The sequence below is a fragment of the Anneissia japonica genome, unplaced genomic scaffold, assembly GCF_011630105.1.
Source record: "Anneissia japonica isolate Jap-2015-1 unplaced genomic scaffold, ASM1163010v1 scaffold1356_len1145284_cov175, whole genome shotgun sequence".
In the NCBI taxonomy this organism is placed as follows: Eukaryota; Metazoa; Echinodermata; class Crinoidea; order Comatulida; family Comatulidae; genus Anneissia; species Anneissia japonica.
In genome coordinates, this window is record NW_022706987.1 from 778,254 (window position 1) to 802,681 (window position 24,428).

At 34.1% G+C, this 24,428-nt stretch overlaps 3 protein-coding genes across 4 annotated transcripts in view; 1 reads left to right on the plus strand and 2 right to left on the minus strand.

The window, feature by feature from the left end:
• Positions 1-4,229, plus strand: part of LOC117106267 (probable ATP-dependent RNA helicase DDX23) — a 17,735-nt gene extending 13,506 nt beyond the window's left edge. The window contains exon 14 of the mRNA XM_033247626.1: positions 1,424-4,229. Within this exon, the coding sequence (XP_033103517.1) occupies positions 1,424-1,650 (227 nt within the window). The 3' untranslated portion in view covers positions 1,651-4,229. The remainder of the gene's footprint in view (positions 1-1,423) is intronic.
• Positions 4,230-4,767: 538 nt separating this feature from the next.
• LOC117106268 (spermatogenesis-associated protein 48-like) overlaps positions 4,768-24,428 on the minus strand; it is a 29,661-nt gene continuing 10,000 nt past the window's right edge. Inside the window, exons 5-8 of the mRNA XM_033247627.1 lie at positions 8,494-8,703; positions 7,727-7,870; positions 7,123-7,230; positions 4,768-6,199 (exon numbers count right to left, since the gene is read on the minus strand). Coding sequence (XP_033103518.1) covers positions 6,064-6,199; positions 7,123-7,230; positions 7,727-7,870; positions 8,494-8,703 — 598 coding nt within the window. The 3' untranslated portion in view covers positions 4,768-6,063. The remainder of the gene's footprint in view (positions 6,200-7,122; positions 7,231-7,726; positions 7,871-8,493; positions 8,704-24,428) is intronic.
• Positions 15,906-20,754, minus strand: LOC117106269. Of its 2 annotated transcripts, none has more exons than XM_033247630.1 (2): positions 18,032-20,754; positions 15,906-17,822 (listed from the first exon to the last, which is right to left on the minus strand). In XM_033247630.1, exons 1-2 carry the CDS (start codon positions 18,716-18,718, stop codon positions 17,787-17,789), a joined length of 723 nt encoding a protein of 240 aa, XP_033103521.1. In that variant the 5' UTR covers positions 18,719-20,754; the 3' UTR covers positions 15,906-17,786. The 2 variants fall into 2 exon arrangements, with proteins under 2 accessions (XP_033103521.1, XP_033103520.1); XM_033247629.1 differs by having other exon boundaries at positions 15,906-17,793; positions 18,003-20,754.

Consider the following 24,428-nt stretch of genomic DNA (forward strand, 5'->3'; position numbering starts at 1 on the left):
AAAAAAAAAAAAAAAAAAAAGTGTATGGTAGGAGGTCAAAATAAGTTTGTATACAAACTTTAAGACATGACCACCAATAATAAATAGTAAATAATAATATAATAAATAAATAATAAGAATAATAAAAATAATAATAGTAATAATAATAATAATAATAGTAATAATAATAATAATAACAATGATAACAGCAATAATAATAATACTGATAACAAAATAATATATATATATATATTATATATTTTTTATAATTTACATTTTTATTTTATTTATCTTATATTTCTTTTAAGCTTTTCACTTATAACTACTTTACTACTAACGTAATTATGTAAGTGGCATACCACACGGCAGCTTTCTGGGGCCTCTCCTTTTTGTTTTTACATATTTACGATTTATCAGGATGTGTTAATTCAGAGGTTTTCCTTTTGGCTGATGATACCAAACTATGTCAAGATGTATACATATTTAGGGATCATTTACAACTGCAAAACGAACTTGAGAATCTGATAAAATGGTCATCAACTTGGTTATTTGAATTTAATTCTCAGTTTTGCCGTTAGAAACGAGAAAAGTTAGATGTTTTTTTATTACTATATAAGGTTTTTGTTAGACCCCCATCTTGAGTATAGTGTCTCAGTCTGGTGCCAACATTTAAAGAAACACATCAACCTGATCGAGAATGTGCAACATAGAGCTATTAGACTTGTTCCTTGACTGAAGGGCTTAGTTACTCTAATATTCTTCGTACATTAAATCTGCCTACTCGTAAGTACAGAAGATGTAGAGGCGATATGATTGAGACACTTAAAATTCTAAATAATAATGATAGTCATTACCCACTTTTTAACCAATCATATACCTGGAATCTATGTATGCGTTATATAAAATTGATTATCATTTGCCAAAGTTTTGAGTAAAGGTATTATGGCTTTTAAGTCTTCTAATGCTCATTACTCAGTTTAACATATTGCTCCAATAAACTTGTTCTGGGAAGGCATTCCTCAATTTATAATTTTTATCACCATTATTATTGTTGTTACTATTATTAAAGGTGTAATTGTTTTACAGTACAGCGCAGTTACGCTTCATGGGGGTAAGAGTCAAGAACAGCGTGAGTATGCTTTGGCAAGTTTGAAGAATGGTTCCAAAGACATTCTTGTTGCTACGGATGTTGCTGGGCGTGGTATTGATATTCAGGACGTCTCGATGGTTATCAACTTTGATATGGCCAAGTCCATTGAGAGTAAGTGTAATCCTAGTCTTGTTATATATACTATACAAAAGATATTGATGCAATTTCAATTACGCAAAACCATTTTTTCACCTGGATTTATTTTGAAATAATTAAAATATATTATTAAAAAAATATTTAATTATTATATATTTAAAATATGTGTTAAATAAATATAATTAAAATATTTTGCAGACTACACACATCGTATAGGTCGTACAGGACGTGCTGGTAAAAAGGGCGTTGCCGTAACATTCCTGACGCCAGATGATAGTCAGACGTTCTATGATTTGAAGCAACTGCTGGTCAATACTCCAAACTCGACATGTCCACCAGCTCTAGCTAACCACCCTGAGGCCCAACAGAAACCTGGCACAGTTATACAGAAAAAGAGGAAGGATGAAACTCTGTTCATTAATTAGGGGTTTTGCTGTCACCTCTCTGCTGCAGCTTATGGTAAAGGTGTACAGTGGCGGATTCAAGGGGGCCTAGCCAACCAGGTACAAAGCCCCCCCCCCCCCAAATTTTCCAAAATTATAAAAAAATAAATGGAGAAAAAAAAAATTGAGTGCCATTTCCAGCCATCTAGAGGTGCCACAATGTTAAATTTTCTTAACCACAACCCCAAACATGATGGGGCTCAGGCAAGGGTCATTTCCCCTTGTCAGACAGACCTGGAACCCCTGTTGTCCAAAACTACAAAGAGGTTGGCAGATCAAAAATTTGAAAAAATAATAAATTGCCTTTCCAAGTAGCGTCATTTTGATTGTCCGTACCTAATATTGTGATATAAAGGCACAATTTGGACCATAATAAGTCTGGAAAACTCTCCCCATGAACCTGAACAGGGACAACGACTGAGGCTCTAGTCGGCCCATTTGTTTGTACCTCTACGTCGAACATTTCGGACCCCTTGTCTGCAAATTTCTGGCACCACTGCTGCTCAGGTGGTATACCTGTAGACCCTCTGTCTGTGAAAAATCGCTCTCTGGGCCCGTCTATTTCGAATTCGTGGACCTGCTACAGGTCTATTTTTCTAATACTATAGTACCATCTGCAATAAACCTCACTACAAGGAAGTAATGAAGTCACATTTTTCGCTGGAAAAAGTGTGTGACTGGCAGTCGAAGGCAACATTAAATTTTGGCTATGTAGTGTACAGATAACATTTGGTGATGGAGGCATTTTATCGAGTTATTATGTAATTAAGTCACATTTTTCGCTGCAAAAGGTGTGCGATCGGCGGTCAACGGCAACATTTAATTTGGGGGGAAAAATTCAAAAATATAAACTGTGGGCTATATAGACCATTTTATCAGATTTATTTTGAAACAGCGCCGCCAATGTCTCACAACACACTGGGGACTTCCAGCGGCCTAGCCTGAGCAGCTGGCTAGTTACAAATACAGCACCACGCAGCAGAAACCTTTGCTATAGCAGCAGTAGACAACAGATACGATCTTGCTAATAACTGTAATTGCTGTATATGTAAACATTGAAATAGCTTTTTAAGACTTAGACTTGTTTTTAATATAAATATTTTCGTGTTTTTTTTTTTCGTTTTAAAATATTTGTGCTCGTTAATAATTTAGTTTTATCGTTGATTTAATCCATGACGGTAACTACGTAGAGCGAAATGCTAGTCCTCTGAAAGTCCCCCAGTGGTAGTTGCCAGGTTATGTGAAATTTTTATTTCAAATTTCACGAAAATGGTCTATATGTACAGATAACATTCGGTAATGGAGGCATTTTATCGAGACAACTTCCATATTTGGAGGCACAACATTTTTTTTCCAGGCCTGGCAAAAGTATACAGGATAATTTTTATCAATTACTGTGTTATGAGGATAATTACTTGAGACAGAGATATCGGGCTGTTATCTGTATTAAAGAAATATGTTGACATGGTGGCGTTGTTTCAAAAATGGTACTGTACTAGGGTTTGCCTGATCTGTATTGCATTTCTTCGGTGTATTGTGCACATTAAAAAAGAAATTGAACCCAGAAGGTTTGAATTTGGAAATGTGAACATTTACATTTTCACCGGTCTATATTAAGCAAGTAGAGTCAGGTTTTGAGTACACTACAGGAAATAGAAGCCAAAGAAGCCGTTATTTCGTGAAAAAATTGCCAGAAACTCACATGGCTGAAGGCAGTTTTTGAAGGAAATAATGGCTGTTAGGGCTTCTATTTCCTATAGCGTCAGAAATTACTTGACTATAAATTGCTTTATAAGTCAGTTGTGACATCCATCACCTTTTCTATCTCCCTTTAACCAAACTGCTGGTTGTAAAGCGGTTGCTATATAAATCAAACTGCTAGTTGCGGTGGTCGGTTGCTTAGTGATCACTATTATATTAAAACGTAGTACGCGCACTGAAGAAGAAGATGAATAAATTGAATGTGGTTAAAGAAGCTTTTTAGGTATACCTCCTAACCTCCTGGTAGACATTTGTGTAATAAATTAAAATGTATTGTATTGAATTATTTCTAGGTCTTATTCATGTTCCCAGTGCCGTAGAGCGAGATTTGTTAGATTTACTGTGTGTTACAGCTTGGCCTAGCAACGAAAAAATTCCATTGCGATGTACTTCAGTAAAATCACACCAGCTATAAGCATTTTGCACATGATATGCAAAACATCGGAAGCACTATATCGAATTAGCGATCAGTCTAGAATAGGAAAATTCAGTGCAAATGAAAGTGATGACGTCACCACTGACTTATAAAGTGTATTATTTTGAACAGTTTTCTATAACCATGTTTTCAATTATTTAGGTGTATTTTTCTTGTAATTTATTGCAGTAATGAATTTCACCAAACCTAAACTTCTAAATAGATTCATTCACTTGAACATTAATAATAAGCCAGGCTTAAGTGATCAGTTGTCCTCTCATCTACACAATTTGTAGTTGTGACATTTTTTGGTATCTACAGTAATTATTTTACCTTATTTTCATATCATAAGTTGTAAATAAATAAAAACAAATTGACATAACAAGTTTTATGAATTGTAGTTGGTATGGGTGTTATACCATTGGTGTTTTTTCTTTTCATTGATGCTTCCCAAAAATACATATAGTTCCACATTTCGATGGCTTTAAATATAACTAAAGTTTTCTGGAAAATGTTCATAGTAACCAAAGGGTCACATGCTGATTTTTGTCCTCTTGCCTCTAAATCAATAACTTACTTTGAATAGCTCTGGTGAGACAGATGTGGGAAGAGGAAAAAGGAAGGAGAAATGACTTTAACATTATACGGAAAACTGCACCACGTATACAGACATAAATAGAAATTTATTCATAGTGCATTCATAAGTGCAAGATTCACATCAATTATATAAGACTTAATTTTATAGAAGCAAGTTTTATTATATTGCATACAAGTCCACACCTTCCACAGTTGTATCTCAACTCGCATTTTATTATTTCATTAAAGCTGTGTCCAGATTATCAAATTTCCTCAGACAAAAAAATGTTGCATGCCCATATATAGTCATGACATGTCTATATATGGTTGGTGTAGCCATAATTACCATATTTAGGCATGTCACATGATTTTGTCAAATAAAATTTTGATAGTCTGGTCAGGCCTTATATATCAAAAATATATGAAAGCTTTCAGATTTACATAAATCTCTTTATACTTAATAAAACATTTATTTTAAATTAAATTTTAAATAACCAATTTTGTAACTCTTTGGAAGGATTATATTAAAACATTTCAATCTGATAAGTCATCATATTTAACCTACTCTGATATAATGTTAAATTATTAAAAACTATTGATCATGGTGGACGTATGCATGCATACTGTACTTCAACCATGATATTAATCGGATATGTAAGAGCATAAATATTGTGAATAGCTATATTTCATTGCAAACATTTAGTATTAACTTTAATAGTATTTACTATTACTGTTAAAATACATTGTTGAGCTAAAAAAAAGTTGTTACTACTGATAACTATACTCTGATAAAAATACAACATTCATCATTTTTCATAATTTAATGTACATTAGACAATGGAAGTGAGAAAGGAAATAACTGCAGTTTCAGAATCTTTTAGTAATAAAATTGGTAAAATTTAAAGTGGACACAAGAAAAGGAAGGGGGTTATTATAGAGGGTGACCTTCGAACATTAAATTATTTAAATAAAGTAAAGTGTTTATATTTAATTTGAATACTTGAAAGATGTTGGCGTATAACATCATGGAATGCTGTAGATAAAGTATAAATTAAATTAGATTAAATGATAGCAATAACTTTTAATGGCTAAACAATAATGCAAAATCTTAAGTCGATTTGCATCAATTATCCCATGTTTTCATGATTCTGTCATGCAAAAATGCAATGCGATCGGCTGTAATGTGGCATGTCAAAAATATGTCCATACCGTAATCACTTGTTACACATGTGTGTATGACAAACAAATACAAGAAATAGAAATGATATGAAGTGTGTGTGAATGGCAGGACAAAAGTATACATAATATCGCCAAATGTGCATGTGTACCCAGGCCATGGAGTATTTGCATAAACAAGTTGCAAAGAGATCTATTAAACATCCAAAATATTAATTGATACTGGCATGATTCCAGGGCTATTACCCTTATACAGTTAAACCACTATTAAGGATACACCTTCGGAACCAAATAAAGTGTCCATTAATAGGGGTGTCCCTTGAATAGGGGTTGGCTGTAGTGTTAAAAATATACTTTCCCTCGTTTTGTGGGCGAAAAGTGTCCCCTTAACAGGGGTGTCCTAAAAGAGGGTTCTACTGTATCTCCATTTTCAGTAACCATTTATTTGTGTGTGAAACCCATCTAACTCAATGGTATGATTCTAGGGGTCGCCCTTCTCTTGAAATTTGGTTAAATGGGTTGCCAGGTGGAACTAAAGTCACCATTTTAGACATCCTGGACGTTCGACGATGCGCTGAACCTGTATGGTAATTTGGAAGCATTCTGTGAATAGAAAAAAATTGGTTTATGGCAATAAAATTCATAACAAAGAATGATTTGGAAGCTACATTTTTATCATACCTCAGTAACATCAAAATCTTTTTTTCTATTGTATTACAGTCCATTAATGTGTACAGGCACTACTACAAAGGTGAAGGCATCACCAAATATGACTATGTATTACATAGTCATATTTGGTGATGCCTTAAAAAGCCAACCATCTGAATAGAGTACAGTACAATGGACTTTCACTAAACTCCGCCCCTTGGATTTTGTTGCTAAGGTCCCACAAATTGAGCATATTCCTGGCCCTGTTCTGATTGGTCAGTTAAGTTTGATTGACACTCCGTTCATTCATATCCAGTTTATTATTAAATTATAAATTAAATTAGATTAAATGATAGCAATAATTTTTAATGGGCTAAACAATAATGCAAAATCTTAAGGAAGTCGACTTGCATCAATTATCACATGTTTTCATGATTCTGTCATGCAAAAATACAATGCGATCGGCTGTAATGTGGCATGTCAAAAATATGTCCACACCGTAATCATATCCAGTTTATTATTACTAGGGGTGCGCTCGCTCGTTTGCCCTCCAGTATGTTAAACATTGCGATTAGTTTTGATAACACAGAACAAAAATTCATTACCACTAAAAGAAGATTGGCCTAATTACAGACGGAAATGCACACAAATTCTATGAAAAATATCACTGGCCACGTCAACACCTACCGTCCAGGTTACTGTATTTCACCTAGACAACACATGGATAAATGTGGTGGTGAACGTTATGCATTTACTGTGTCCATCGCTGTGATTTTAGGCTTTGAAATAAGCATAGGCTTAGGATTTGCAATACACTGGTGTATACCCTAGTGTTAGTTTGCTAATATTTGACTTGGCCTGTTAAAATTCCTTTTTACCTGTGAATTCTAGCTGTAGTCTGAGGTGGTGGCAGTGGGACGTTACTATTGGCTGGTTGATTACTTTTCCAGTAAGTGCATCCAGTGTAACCTGGGATGTTGGCTCGCCTATAGAGAAATTATATAATAAAAATATGTGTTTAAAAGGATAAGCTGACAGATTGTAAGAAGTCAAGATGTTAGCGACTACCGGTGTCATTCTTTATTTGTGTTATATAACTTAAAAAAACATAAAAATAAACTACTTAAGTGGTTGTCTGAAGAAATAGGCTATAAAGGCTAAAACCACATATTCTTACTGAAAGTAAAACTGGAAGGATACACCTATAAATGTGTTCCAACCCCTGGAACTCAAAATTTGGGAGACTGGAAGCTTCTTTTTATTCTGATCTTTCAAGGTGTCAGTAACACTTGGAAAATTGTCATACACTGATAAAGTCGGTACACAAAGGAAAAATTTGTGTACCGAGTTTGGTATTTATGGGTTGTTTTCTTAAAATTTTGGAGAATTTTATAAAATTGAATAGACAGCAAGATTGCATGAAAATATGGGAGGTTTGGTACATATGATAGTGTAATGTACTATGAACAAATAAGAACGTACCTGGCAGTTTCTGTGTATCGTGGTTTCACAGTCCTTACAACAGTTTGTGGTATATAGAACACTCTTGGGTTATCCTGCTCCCCTTCTGTTCCTAGGTAGCCAGTGTAGTTGGGTATCTGATTCACTTTACGGTATGGGCTACAACTATAAACAAATAAAAATATTATTACTAAAATATGTAACATATGTGAGCTGTCCTGACAAAATGAGTCATTTTACAAAAATTGAAAATGAGTTATTGATATATTTAGGTAGATGAATATAAGCTTTAATTTGGCCTTTGAATGAAGTACCTAGCATGTGTACAACCGGAGTAAAATTGTCTTTGAATTCTGTCTGAAAACATGCTTTAGAGAAATCACCACTAATGATAAACAACTGATAAATTTTGTGTTGGTTTTCCTATCAATTCTGCAAAAGTGCTTTACAAAATGTGCCTCAAAAACACATTTAACTAATGTAAATCAACTCACAACATTATTTATTGTGGAGTATACATATTAAATCTATCAGAAACATTCATATGTATTTTTCTCAATATCGAAAATTGATCTGGCATACAAGACTCATTTTGTTACAACAGCTAGATGCGGATTTGCCCCAAAATCTATTTAAAGAATGTAAAAATTACAACGAACCATATCTCTAATTTTTCTTTAGAATTGTGCAATATCTAAAACTGCAAAATGCTAGTTTAGATTCAAATGTGGTAAGTGAATTTAATAGACCAACAAATTAATAAATGTACAGTATAACTTTTCACTTACAACTCTACTGGACCGACGAAATGGTAGCCATCTCGTACTTGAAACCTATCCCACGTCCTTCCAAGATTCTGATAATTTTGTGAGGCAGGACTATAACGTTTGTTCTCGTTGAAGCAGTGTGATACTCGGTCAGCTTGCGGCTCAATGGTGGATGCTGGTGGGAGCACCTTAGGTGGCAGCATTGAGTCCCAGTCTACATCCTCATATGCTCTGTAATAGTTATTATTATTATTATTATTATTTATTATCATTATTATTGTTATTATTATTTATTATCATTATTATTATTTATTACCATTATTATTATTATTATTATTATCATCATTAGTCATTCTTTGACAGAATATTTGGCTACTAGCATGCCTAGTATCAACATTTTATTTTTAGTTGATTGTATTAATTACACTTTAATTGGCATTTTTACAGGATGACACAGGAGGAAACACACCCATCCATATTTAGGAGTCTTGAAATGGTAGGGGGTGGGGACACAAAGGAGTAGAGTGCAGGGGGTGATAAGTTGAAAAATAATGTGATATTGGGCAACTTTGGGATGTAAGCTTTTTTTTGGGGGGGGGGGGGGCGGAAGTGTGTATAAGAGACAGCAATTGGAAAGATAAATCCTCCCCTCTGTGTAGCCCTAGATACGCCACTGCTGTCCAAGAAAATTGGCGAAGTGAATTAATCACAGGAATTACATTGCACCAAAGGCATAATATCTGTTTTGGGTATTGAATTTTCTTTCTGTATGTTAGAACAAAGTACAGTGCAGATAAGCAACACAGATAAAGTGCCTTGCTCAAGGACATAAGCGAAATGTACAGCGAGGGATTGAAACCCCAACCCTAAAGTTGGGAAACCAAACCGTTCCCACTGCACCAAACCGCTTCCGATTTGGAGAGATGTTGAATAGCTTGGTGGTTATAAAGGCACATTCTCCGGTAAAGTGCTCAACTTTGCCATTTTCGTGTCGCTTGCATTCGTGTACTTTGTTCAAGCTTGTCCGGCCCGTTATAAATGATTATAGTAGTTTAGTTTATACACGGGAGTTATATTAGTAAAATATAAGAAGCTAGCGGTAGTAACATGTCGGGAAATCATAAAATAATAAAGCTGAAAATGCATAATCTTTGTTTTTTTCCCATGTCGCCAGCCAAGATGCGTTCCATATAATGTTCCCCTGCTCGTTACATATGAGTGCATATCAAAGATAATGCATACTATTTAACAGCCTGCATTAGGCCCTAATTATAGAGTATAAAACTTGACAATATCAAGTCACCGAATTTTTACAAGAGCTTCTTGAGAGCATGTCGCCAATATTGCAACTAGATACGTTACCGTTTTTCACATGGGTACTAACGTGCGAAAATAAAAAGGTAGATGAATGTTTCCATATGAGTTTAATCAAGTTGACTTGGATGTTACATAACATATTTGGTATATGAAAATGTGGCTTTAAAATATTGATGTACAAGTGTATTAATGTCAAAAAAGCACTGTGTTACGTTCATGTCGCAACAGATACGTTACCTACATTCTACTGCCCTCTGGAAAAATGCCGTGCATTATGAAGAGCAATTCTATACCATACTTTAGTATGTTAAGAGTCACCTGATCGAGTGTAAAGATTAAGTCGGTAAGTATGCAGTTTTGACCAAAGACTTTCGATTAAGAAAAGAGTCAGCCAGATACGTTACGACAAATACGTTACTATTGTGCAAACGAGACCTACGCGTCATCAATTCCCGCGTTCTTCACATGCGACTTACATTTCCGACAACCTTGAATGGCGAACTATATTTAGTGGTATTTTGTCGGATACACTGTCCACAGTGGTGAGTATCTTTATCAAGTATATTTCAGAATAATTTTAGAATGTATTGGGCCACATATAAAAGGTTTGGAGCATATTTTATAGACATAATTTTATGTATACAAATGCAAGGCTATCAACTGGCTATGAATGGTTCGTATATGGTTTAGTATGTAAACGTATTAACAACGTAGTAGACCGTTGACAAACTGGTAACGTATCTGATCAGCTTTGTAACGTATCTGTTAAAATGTTGTTCTTTCATTTACAATGCATAACTAGGATAATACAGCTGTAGAGTGACATCTTACCTTTCAAATATATAAATGTGAAACTAGCGGGTATGATTTAATGGGGGAGTTGAAAAGGGGGAGTGGTAAGAGCCAAGCTTTTACCAACTGTGAAACTGAGCGGAGGGCTCGGTAACGTATCTGTTACAACATTATTCTTTCATTTGCAATACATTGTGACGGCAATACAGCTGTGTATGGTGGCACTTCGGAAAGTTTGAGTTCCAAACCAGTATGATAAAAAGTATATTCAACGATTTACGTTGATACGGTGTTGAGGAGCCCCCTCAATTTCCATCAAAAATGAAATTGAATGTAGAGTCGGTAAGTCTGCCATGATGGCAGATTTTTGAGCGTACACGAATTGCAAATAATATGGATATTTACAGCAGGGCTCATCAAGTTGTTGATTATCATAATCAAAGAGTTTGTTCAGTTTAAAAGTAGCAGAAATTAATTTTGAAGAAGTAATCTGAATGCAATACAAATGAATTAAAATAAATATTACAAAAATATTTGCGGATATTGCTTTAGATATTCACATAAGGTTTTTTAGTTGTTTTTTGTTTTGTTTGTTTGTTTTTTTTTATAAAATCTTAACAAATTTCTTTTCTATTTCCCTCTCTCTTTCTTCAGAAAAATGAGGAAAACGCGTGCGGAAATACAAAAGGCGTACAAAGAGAGGAAGAAATTAAATGACCTGTCTCTTATACACATCTAGATGTGTAAATACGTTACGACGGATACGTTACTATTGTGCAAACGAGACCTACGCGTCATCAATTCCCGCGTTCTTCACATGCGACTTACACTTCCGACAACCTTGAATGGCGAACAACATTATTGCGCTAAGCCATTGCTATATTTAGTGGTATTTTGTCGAATACACTGTCCACAGTGGTGAGTATGTTTATCAAGTATATTTCAGAATAATTTTAGAATGTATTGGGCCACATAGAAAAGGTTTGGAGCATATTTATAGACATAATTCTATGTATACAAATGCAAGGCTATAGTCAACTGGCTATGAATGGTTTGTATATGGTTTAGTATGTAAACGTATTAACAACGTAGTAGACCGTTGACAAACTGGTAACGTATCTGATCAGCTTTGTAACGTATCTGTTAAAATGTTGTTTTTTCATTTACAATGCATAACTAGGATAATACAACTTGTAATGGAGTACTGTACATGTAGACCTATTATGTGTATTTAATTGTTAATACTTGGTGATTGTAGAATTTATTCTACATTGTTTGTTACATTTGATTATATCGGGTGGAGCAACATTAAGGAAGTGAAATGTTTATTTTATATATACACATGGTTATTTAGGAGACAATGCAAGCTGGCAGATGCTGGGCATTGTATATGTCACTGTATAAAGATCATTGATATTTTATGATTGGTTAATGAGTGATCATGTGATTATAGGCTTGTATGTGATTGGTTTACATACCAATGATGGCTTGGTATAATTATAGTGGGAAACTTGAATTTATAGTTAAGTTTGGTACAACACTTCAAGACTAAAGTTCTCTCTTCCGGCAAGGGCGCCGCGCCTCTGTTAAGTTGATTGCTGAGTTGACATTAAAGTTAAGATTTGAAATTACAGTATATCTGTGTGGGCTGAATTGTTTGAAGTACATTGGTTTCTGGAGTTGATGACCAAGAAGTGTGCTAATTGTGTTTAAATCAAGTACAGTACAACCAGAAGACGTGAAGTACAGAAGTCAGCTACAGTATAGTAAAACAAATACTATACATCGTCACAACTAATATACAAAGTTACATGGTGGCAGCGGTTAAAGAAATTTATTTCATTGCTACGTCATCGGATGCCGAAGTGATCGGATCACGACTACAGTAAATTGGTGGAGCTGTGAAATGACGAATTGGTCTGGTCTGGTAATGCAGTTGATATAGTGAAGCAAAATTGATCTGGTAGAGCAGAGTTGGCCCAGGTGACACAGAGAAGAGTTCAACTGAAGTGACATGAATATTTGAGAAGTTGGTGGGCAACGCAAAACTGGTGTATGGTTAAAGAGACAAACATTTTGGTGCAGTGCAGCTGTTAAGAACTGAAGTCAAGATGCAAATTGCAGTGGTGAAGACAGCGCTGTTATGGTGTGGCAAGGTCAAGACAAGAAAACTGAAGAAGAGTACTGTAAATTGTGTATACAAATTTGAGGTAGGGTCTATGATTTGTTCCTTTGAAAATTTGATTACAAAAAGATGCATATTACTGTAGGCCTGTTATATTGTATATTGTTGTATTTGTTAAGTTAATGGAAGCTTATGATATAGTATTACGATCTAGTACACGGATTAAGTCTGTAAATTGTGAAGTAAATATTACAGAAAACATGGCAGAAAATAATGAGATACCTATATGTAATGGGGATGATATTGAAGATAGTAGTGAAAGTAATTATGAGGTAGAAGATAAGTTGGGTATGAACCAAGGGATACCAGCTGGTATATCTCCAGCAGAATGGCTTAAATATCAATTAGAATTAAAAAGATTAGATTTACAAGCTAAACAATTGGAAGCTGACAAAGAGAACAAAAGATTAGAATTGGAAACTCAAGTTAAAATTAAAGAATTAGAAGCGTAAAACAAAGGTAACAAAAATAATAGTGGTAATAGGCAAAACCAGGATGTAGGACGAGTACCGAGGCTAGAAGAAGCCCTACTCAAACCATCAGCATTACCATTGGTAACACCTTTCCTATACACTACATCATAATCAAATGGTTGAAGTGCCAATGCCCATCTCATCAATCTGTTATGAGAAGTCTTCATTTTATCTAACCAACTCAGAGACTTATGATCAGTACAAATTATAAACTTTCTACCATATAAATAGTATCTCAACTTTCCAATAGCCCATATTATAGCTAAACACTCTTTCTCTGGTACAGAGTATCGTTCTTCTCTACTTAATAATTTACGACTCAGATATGCTACTGCATGTTCTTCACCTACATCATTAATTTGACTCAACACAGCACCAATACCAACATTAGACGCATCGGTCTGTAATATGAATAGCTTGTTAAAATTTGGCACACATAATATAGGTTTGTTAATTAAACTCTGTTTAAGTCTGTCAAATGATCCTTGACATTGCTCATTCCATATCACAGTATTAGGCATACATTTCTTCGTTAAGTTAGTAAGAGGTTGAGCAATCATAGCGTAATTAGGTATAAACTTTCTATAATAACCAGTCAGACCTAAGAATGCCCTAACATTCTTTTTACATGTAGGCGTCGGGAACGTTCTAACCGCTTCTAATTTATCACACAAAGGTGATATAGTCCCATTTCCAATCGTGTGTCCTAAAAATGAGACCGATGAATAGGCCATTTTAACACTTAACTGGCTTTACAGTTAAACCTGCCTCTTGGATTCTGCTAAGAACATCTCTAACATGTATTATATGTTCTTCCCAAGTATTACTAAAAATACATACATCATCAATATATGCTCTAGCATATTCATTACACCCATGCAGAACTTTATCCATCAATCTTTGGAATGTTGAACTGCTGTTCTACATCCCTAATGGTAAAACATTGTACACATATTGGCCAAATGGCGTAACAAATGCTGATTTGTACTTAGTATTAATGATCTAAAGGAATTTGATAAAAACCTTTCGTCAAATCTAATGTCGATATATAGCGAGCATTTGACACATCATCTAATATATCATCCATTCTAGGCATTTCATATGGATCGACTTCAGTAACTTTATTCAAAGCTCTATAATCTGTACATATTCTAATATCGCCTCCTGGTTTTGAAACAACAACAATAAGAGATGCATAAGCACTGTTTGTAGGTTCAATTATACCTAGTTCCAACATAGATTTTATCTCATCCTGTACCTTGTCCTTTATAGCATGAGGAGTTCTATACGCCCTCTGTCGGACAGGAATATCATTAACAGTGATTAAAGTATGCGACGTATACGTCGTTCTACCAGGTACATCTGAGAATATTAACTCATATTCATTAAGTACAGATTTCAATTCACCTCTTTGCATTGATGATAATTCATTAGATATATTTACATCTTTCCATGTTTGAGTTTGTAAGAACTTAATATCTGTGTCTACATCCATACATTTCATTTCAATATCATCAGATTGATGTACCTCCTCCATTTCATTATAAGTAGTTAAAGTACTACTTGAGGAAATTTCACCTTGAAATTAATAAGCTGGTAGTAATACATTGTTATCAATTATTAATCCTTTAATTAGCATATGAGGGTAGGCCTATATTAATAATATTAATATTAATATTAATACTTTTAATCCTTTAATTAGCATATGAGGGTAGGTCTATATTTATTATTAATCCTTTAATTAGAATAATAAGGGTAGGTCTATATTAATTTTAATAATATTATTAATCCATAGTTAGCATGAGGGTAATACTGGGGGTAGGTCTATATTTATTATTAATCCCGTAATTAGCATAATGATGGTAGGCCTATATTAATAATTATAATAATATTCCTTTGATTTGCATGAGGATAGGTATATATTAATTTTTCTTATCAATATTATTAATCCCTTAATTAGCATAATGAGGGTAGGCGTATGTTAATATTAATACTCCTTTCTAATTAATTCTGAAAAGAACTGTTGAGATTGTCATGATGTTAAATAATAATACTAATAATAATTATAATATAAAACTTACATAGGGTGATCTCATCCTGTTTTCACAAATAGTATATAGTAATGTAAATTCCTATTCCAATGTAATGTAAATTCCTATTCCAAAAGGCGATCTTTTTTTTCCTACACAATTTCCTATATTAATACTTTAATTCCGTGCATTAACGGAAGCGGGGTTTTCAAAAAGATTGTTCCAAACACGTTGAGGCCTGACCATGGCATGACGAATAATGAAAATCCGATAGATTTGAGATACGTACCCAGACAGTTCCGGATAAATGACGTCTTAGTGAGATTAAACAATGAGCAACGTGTCCTTCGAGATAAGGGGCTGGTGTGTAATGAAAAATCGTGATATGTACGGGTCCGTGATGTCTGAGTGACGTTTTATTTATTTATTCTTTGTTTAAAACGGAGAGGATTTGTTTTATAGTAATATATTTAAAATAATGGTAGTAATAAAAATTTTAATGATGAAAATTAAAATATTCGTAAATAATTAGGACTATAATAATGATAATAATAAAATACTTGGATTAACGTATGTTTGTTGATGGTAGTGAAGTATTGTATCATCAGCATACATGCTAATTTTTACATTACAAACACTTAATCCCTTAATTAGCATAATGAGGGTAGGCGTATGTTAATAATAATACTCCTTTCTAATTAGTTCGGAAAAGAACTGTTGAGATTGTCATGATGTTAAATAATAATAATAATACTAATAATTATAATATAAAACTTACATAGGGTGATCTCATCCTGTTTTCACAAATAGTATATAGTAATGTAAATTCCTATTCCAATGTAATGTAAATTCCTATTCCAAAAGGCGATCTTTTTTTTTCTACACAATTCCCTATATTAATACTTTAATTCCGTGCATTAACGGAAGCGGGGTTTTCAAAAAGATTGTTCCAAACACGTTGAGGCCTGACCATGGCATGACGAATAATGAAATATTGTATTTCGGCTAAGCCTACTTCCCACTGTCTGCTAAGGCGTATGGGCTCGGCTAATTTTGTAGTGTAACTGGTTAGTGTATTTTCGGGAAAATAATTCATCGAGCTATTGCTTGGTAGCGTAATATAGAACTGCGATGCCATTGTACTTATCTGACTAGATTCTGTACCCAACTGTTGAATTTTGAAGGGTAGCCTAACCATTTAACAAAGTACTCCGTTTTAACCATTGCGTTTTCGCTTTCGTAAGACCTTTTCCATGCGATAGGTATCTTTATCGGTTTTAGAAACTTTTTGTAACTCTTTCTCATAGAAAGTACCATCGATTTCTTCTCCATTCCAGTCTTTTACTTCATACGTTGGAGCAGGCGTTCCTTTACGATTGGATATTGTAAATATTTCTTCCGACCAGTTTGCTAGATAACCTTTCTCAAAAAGCATTTTATATCTACTAATACGAACTTGATCACCGATTTTAAACCTTAACCTTTGTTTCTTGACTTGTTGCTTGTTTCCGTATAGAGTTTGCCATACATCATGTTCCTTTTCTTTTGTAACGAGTGTAGGCGCTGTGCCAATAGATCTGTGTTTTGAACTGTTGTAACTAGAAACAAGTTTGGGCAGCGCATCGATATATTTATTGGTTCCTTTAGACGTGAAATATCGCCACATCCTCGTTTTTAATGTCCTGTTAAAACGCTCAACAACACTAGACTTTGTTTCATTGTTTGTCGTAAAGAAATGTATGTCTTGCGATTTAAGATATGCTTGAACCTTTTTGTTTGTAAATTCTGAACCCTTATCTGTATGAATTTTTAAAGGTTTTCTTTTACCGGATAGTAGTTTTTTCATAGCATCCAATATTGTATCGGAAGATTTGTTCTTAATAGGGATAGCCCACGCATATTTCGATAATACATGGATACATGTAATGAGAAATTTAAATTGTTTATTGTAACGTTTTATTGATGTTAGGTCCACGAGATCCAATTCCCACTGTTTGTCTATAGCTGTTACGTATACTCTATTTCTATTGAAACGTCGTTGAATAGGCTTATGTAATGTGTATGTATCTTGTCTGTTCAACCAATCTTGTACTTGTTTTTTATTAATATTTAACTCGCTTTTCACACTCTGATAAAGTCGTTCTGCACCCCCAAAACTGCCTGGATGCTTAGGATCGTAATACGCTTTTCTCAATTTCTCATCAATTCCGTACACTCTCACTCATTCAAATGAAACGAGACAACTAAATCGAAGACTAATAACCATTTTAAAATTTTCTTCAAATACTATATTTTAATTAATACAAAACAATTCACCAAACAGACTTTCACATTATTACAAAGAATGAAATTAATAAATTACAAAAATTACGATTTTAATAAAATGAATGAAATTATTAAATAATGAACAAATAATATTTACAATTTTTTAACAGCAATAAAAGTATTATTAATAAAAATAAATAAATAATATTATAAAACTTGAATTTGCTTAACAACACAAAATACTGGTAATATTTATGATGTCCATGCATTTAAAAGTTTTTCAAACAAATGAATATCTGCTTGAATTAAGTTATCCGTATCACTGATAACAATGATTTCATTGTCGCTGATAACAATTGGTTCTTCATTAATCGATGAAAAATTTATAGCGGGGAGCTCATCCTCACTGCTGCTGCTAATAATGATTGGTTCATCGTTGAAAGAAAAATATTCTTCATTTACCATGATGTCCATGCATTTAAAAGTTTTTCAAACAAATGAATATCTGCTTGAATTAACAGTAAAAAATTATGAAAAGTATTTTCGCAAGAAATAAGGCCTTGACGATCAAGCCACAAATCATACAGAACTTGATCGTCAATATAACCTTCGTATAATATTTTCTCGAAAAACATCGTCATCTGCTCGTGGGGTGTCATCATCAGGCATATGTCATGATCAATTTGGCTTGGCCGGTCAAATTCACAGCCGTAGCATTCTAGTTTTATTAAATTTCTGAGTGAAAGCAAAAATTCTTCTAAGTAAATAGTCTCTAAAATTTCTTTCGCCATCATCTCAGCATGTTGTTCTTGATCAAAAACACTATCGTCGTATAAGTTATCAGGGTTCGTCGCCAGGTAGCGGTGGTAGTCATGAAAGTTGTATATCGGGTTATATATGATTTCGTCTTCAGTAAGGTGATTGATTGGTTCCAGATCGAAAACGGGTGTTTCCATATCACTGATAACAATGATTTCATCGTCGCTGATAACAATTGGTTCTTCATTAATCGATGAAAAATTTATAGCGGGGAGCTCATCCTCACTGCTGCTGCAAATAATGATTGGTTCGTTGTAAGACGTTAGGTCGATAGCAGGAAGCACATCCTCACTGCCGCTGCTGCTACTAATAATGATTGGTTCATCGTTGAAAGAAAAATATTCTTCATTTACCATGATGTCCATGCATTTAAAAGTTTTTCAAACAAATGAATATCTGCTTGAATTAACAGTAAAAAATTATGAAAAGTATTTTCGCAAGAAATAAGGCCTTGATGATCAAGCCACAAATCATACAGAACTTGATCGTCAATATAATCTTCGTATAATATTTTCTCGAAAAACATCGTCATCTGCTCGTGGGGTGTCATCATCAGGCATATGTCATGATCAATTTGGCTTGGCCGGTCAAATTCACAGCCGTAGCATTCTAGTTTTATTAAATTTCTGAGTGAAAGCAAAAATTCTTCTATGTAGATAGTCTCTAAAATTTCTTTCGCCATCATCTCAGCATGTTTTTCTTGATCAAAAACACTATCGTCGTATAAGTTATCGGGGTTCGTCGCCAGGTAGTGGTGGTAGTCATGAAAGTTGTATATCAGGTTATATATGATTTCGTCTTCAGTAAGGTGATTGATTGGTTCCAGATCGAAAACGGGTGTTTCCGTATCACTGATAACAATGATTTCATCGTCGCTGATAACAATTGTTTCTTCATTAATCGATGAAAAATTTATAGCGGGGAGCTCATCCTCACTGCTGCTGCTAATAATGATTGGTTCGTTGTAAGACGTTAGGTCGATAGCGGGAAGCCCATCCTCACTGCTGCTGCTGCTACTAATAATGATTGGTTCATCGTTAAAAGAAAATCAGGTAGCCATGGTTGATAAAGCAACACTCGTAGAGTTCGATAATTTCGAAAAAGTGAATGATTTCACATTGACAAGAAGAGCTTATATATTCTTCATTTACCAGCACAATTGTAATCAAGTTTTAAAGTAATTTTTATTAATCCGCATAAGTATTAAAATCATTTGTACTGGCTGTCGGAAATTTGTACCATCAAATTTTTATTTTTCTTCCTCTGCGTGTTTCCTCTTTCATTTTGAATTCGACTTTAATAATTTAACATAGTCAAATTGTATTGGTTGCTACCATCCGTTATCTCCATCATTCGGGCTTAAGCAGTATGAACATCCGGGACAAGTGTGTCGATATACGCCTATTTCACACATCCCAGTCTAGCACGTGCATGAACAATCAGGGGCAACTAAAACATTGTTGATAATCTTGTGACGCTTGGTATTTTCATCATTGTTTGTTTCGTCGGGATGTTTCCCATTGTCGTTATAATCCGTTCCAACACCACATTCATCTGTACCGTTGATCTCTTGTAGCATATCTTCAACTTAATTAGTCAAAATCGTCATAGCATTTGATACCATTGATTCATAGAAAGATTAATTCCCTTTCTACTAGGGAAAAATTTTCCACGGTCTTCTTTTCGGTAGTATTCGCGAATGCAGATATATGTTTTCCCGTTCCATCTCTGTGCGACAACATGTCTCTCTTTCGATAAATGGATACGTTTGGTTGCCATGACAGTTTCTGCATTCTCCATAATAGGTTGTAGTGTTGGCGTGAACGATGCGCTAGCATTTGGCCCAATTTCAACTTTCTGTTTTTTGGTAGGCTGCATAACGCGTTGCATAGTCGCCTTTGCCTTCTCGGTGATCTTGAAGTCGGTGAGATCGGTTGTTGGCATATAGAAGTTCATTCTTGCAGAATTATATAACAGTATTTCGAAGAGACGAGAGTTGAAATTTACCACGATGTAGTTGAGCAAACTGATGCTCTTACCTAAAATTTTCCTCTATTTTATAGAACCTACAGTACACTACCATCAACAAACACACGTTAATCGCTGTATTATAATTAATATAATCATAATTTTTTATTTTATTTTATGACTGTTTTTATTTTCATTCATTAAAATTTTTTATTACTACCATTATTTTAAATATATTACTATAAAACAAATCCTCTCCGTTTTAAACAAAGAATAAACAAACGTCACTCAGACATCACGGACCCGTACATATCACGATTTTTCATTACTCACCAGCCCCTTATCTCGATGGACACGTTGCTCATTGTTTAATCTCACTAAGACGTCATGTACCCGGAACTGTCTGGGTACGTCTCTCATTGGCTAATTTCACTATACGTCTGTACCCTCAAATCTATCGGATTTTCATTATTCGTCATGCCATGGTCAGGCCTCAACGTGTTTGGAACAATCTTTTTGAAAACCCTGCTTCCGTTAATGCACTACTATAGGAAATTGTGTAGAAAAAAAAAAGATCGCCTTTTGGAATAGGAATTTACATTACATTGGAATAGGAATTTACATTACTATATACTATTTGTGAAAACAGGATGACATCACCCTATGTAAGTTTTATATTATAATTATTAGTATTATTATTATTATTTAACATCATGACAATCTCAACAGTTCTTTTCAGAACTAATTAGAAAGGAGTATTATTATTAACATACGCCTACCCTCATTATGCTAATTAAGGGATTAATAATATTGATAAGAAAAATTAATATATACCTATCCTCATGCAAATCAAAGGAATATTATTATAATTATTAATATAGGCCTACCATCTTATGCTAATTAAGGGATTAATAATAAATATAGACCTACCCCCAGTATTACCCTCATATGCTAACTATGGATTAATAATATTATTAAAATTAATATAGACCTACCCTTATTATCCTAATTAAAGGATTAATAATAAATATAGACCTACCCTCATATGCTAATTAAAGGATTAAAAGTATTAATATTAATATTAATATAGGCCTACCCTCATATGCTAATTAAAGGATTAATAATTGATAACAATGTATTACTACCAGCTTATTAATTTCAAGGTGAAATTTCCTCAAGTAGTACTTTAACTACTATTATATACATCATATATATGTCCTGTGACATAGTGACATTCAGTCTGTCTCTTTTCATGATCACGGTCATGCCATCTCTTGCAACTATTTACATGTACTACCTTCCTGTTCTTACGTTTATCATTCATTTGTACGATATAATTGACCTCATCTAACTTATCAATAATCTTATATGGGCCTTGCCATTTACTATTCAGTTTAGTTGCTCCTTCTGGCAAAAATACCAGAACCTTATCATTTACACCAAATTCTCTATATTTACAATTAAGATCATAATACTGTTTCATTTTCTTTTGACTCTCCCTAAGGTTACTAGTCGCATCACCCATCCAATCTGTAATGCGCTCTCGCATTTGCCCAAGATAAGCCACTACATCCTTATCATCATTATCTGAGGATACCCAATTTTCCTTAACTAAAGTTAATGGTCCTCTAACATCTCTACCATACAACAGTTGAAAGGGAGAATAGCCAGTTGCCTGACTTGGGACTTCCCTATAAGCAAATAGAAATTGTGGAACATACTCATCCCACTCTTTGTATTGTTCAGGAGTAAGTGCTCTCAGCATATTTTTCAGAGTACCATGAAATCTTTCAATAAGACCATTAGTTTGAGGGTGATTGCTTGATATTTAATCTAATACACACATCCCCCATCACTTTAGACATGAAATTAGTACCTTGATCATGCACAATTTCCTGAGGAATACCCGTTCTAGCAAACACTGTTATAAGTGCTTTCACTACAGTTTCCGCACGAATGTTCGTAAGCGGAATTGCTTCTGGATACCTAGTAGCGTAGTCACATATGGTTAACAGATACATATTGCGTTTACGAGTTCTACCTAATGGCCCTACAATGTCTATACCTACTCTCTTAAATGGAGTGTCTATCACAGGCATAGGTATTAAAGGATTCTTACGTTTAGTCTTGCTTTTATCCATCATTTGGCATACAGCACAAGTACGAAAATAATTAGCTACATCGGAAAATATGCCCTGCCAATAGAAATTCATTAAGATCCTGTCTTTAGTCTTTTTAACACCAATATGCCCAGCCATAGGTATGTCATGAGCTATTCTCATAATCTCAGGCCTACACTTCAGTGGTACCACAATCTGCTCTACTACACTGTTATCATTAATCTCAGTATCCTTTCTTCTCCATTGTCTCATCAGTACATCATTTCTCATAAAGAAACATACCCTATGCTCATGAATCTTATCAATAGGTATAACCCTTTCTCTAATGGATTTTAACGTACTATCCTCTTTCTGTCTGAAAATTATTTCTTCTCTACTGATCATATTAACATCACCATTATCATTTTGCGTATTATGTTTAAGTGTCTTAGGATGTACTAGCTCATCGTTGTCTTCAGTATTGAATAGACAATTGATATCATTCTCATCTATGTTACTTAACCAATTATCCTTAACAACCTTCATATTATCATTGTAGACATTGCTATCAGTATTGGTTTCACTAGCAATTTCATCTTTATCCTCAACTTCATTAAGTTTGACACCTCCTACTGTCTCTAAAAATTCTCTTTCTCCTACTGTAACCTCTTCAAATTCTTTCTGTGCTTGAGCTCTAGTCAAAACACATAGATCCTTAGCTATAATCTTGCTACAATTAGCATCTAAATCATGTCCCAGCAAGATATCTCTCTGTAATCCTTCAATCACTGCTACTTCTACTTTTCCCGTCACTACTTTACAGTTCAAGTCTACTAATGCTAACGGAACAGTCACTGTCCCTCCTATACCACTTACTGTTATAGTCTTATTGATATAACAGTGATCAGGCACAATATCTGCCCTTATGGCTGACTGAGTACAAGCTGAATCCCTCAATATTTTGACATGTCAGCCTTCCACACTACCATCTATAATACACTGCTCTATTCTAGACTTGGCAGTATCTAACATACGCATAGGTTCCTGTTTCTCACAACTATATACTGACTTAGGATTTGGACCTCTACCATTATGCTTACTAGATTTATTTGTGCAAAATTTGCTCACATGGCCTAACCTACCACACTCGTAGCATCTTATGGATGAAAAGTTATTGTTAGGATTACTATCTGTTCCTCCTATTCTCTGTTAAGTGTGTGTATAGCTACTATCTTTATATCTAGGCTCATATTGTCTATTAGTATTATTACTAAAGTTATGTTTCCTTGATGATTATTCGCCTGATAATCTGGTCGTCTATCACTACCCTTATCATATTTCTGAAACGTATTTGCCTTAGAATAACTGCTACAGTCTGACTGATATTGACGTCCTGACTCCAACTCCCAATAGGAAAATCCACCCCTATTTACAATATAGTCATCAGCTAATTTTGCCATTTCTACACTATCCTTAGGCTTCTTATCTCTAAGATAAATTTTTAACTCTTCAGGCATCTTATTCATAGCTTGTTCCATAATTATCAATTCAACAATGCCATCAGCATCATTGTCTTCTATTCCTGTAGAGAAGAACGATACTCTGTACCAGAGAAAGCGTGTTTAGCTATAATATGGGTTACTGGAAAGTTGAGATACTATTTGTACGGTAGAAAGTTTATAATTTGTACCGATCATAAGTCTCTGAGTTGGTTAGATAAAATGAAGACTTCTCATAACAGATTGATGAGATGGGCATTGGCACTTCAACCATTTAATTATGATGTAGTGTATAAGAAAGGTGTTACCAATGGTAATGCTGATGGTTTGAGTAGGGCTTGAAGTGGAGAATTATATAATTTAATGTAGTTAAGGTAGTATTAAGGTAGTTAAGTATTTTTAGAAGTTTGTAAATGCATCTGTAATCAAAGGTTGGAACTGTTTATGTCATGACCCAATACATATATATATATATATATATATATATATATATATATATAGAATGTAAT

Coding starts and splice junctions, on each gene's coding strand:
- LOC117106269 (XM_033247630.1), bottom strand. CDS start 18,718: ATGGACATCATGGTAAATGAAGAATATTTTTCTTTCAACGATGAACCA. Junction 17,823..18,031: donor TAATTCAAGCAGATATTCAT/TTGTTTGAAAAA, acceptor GCAGATATTCAT/TTGTTTGAAAAACTTTTAAA.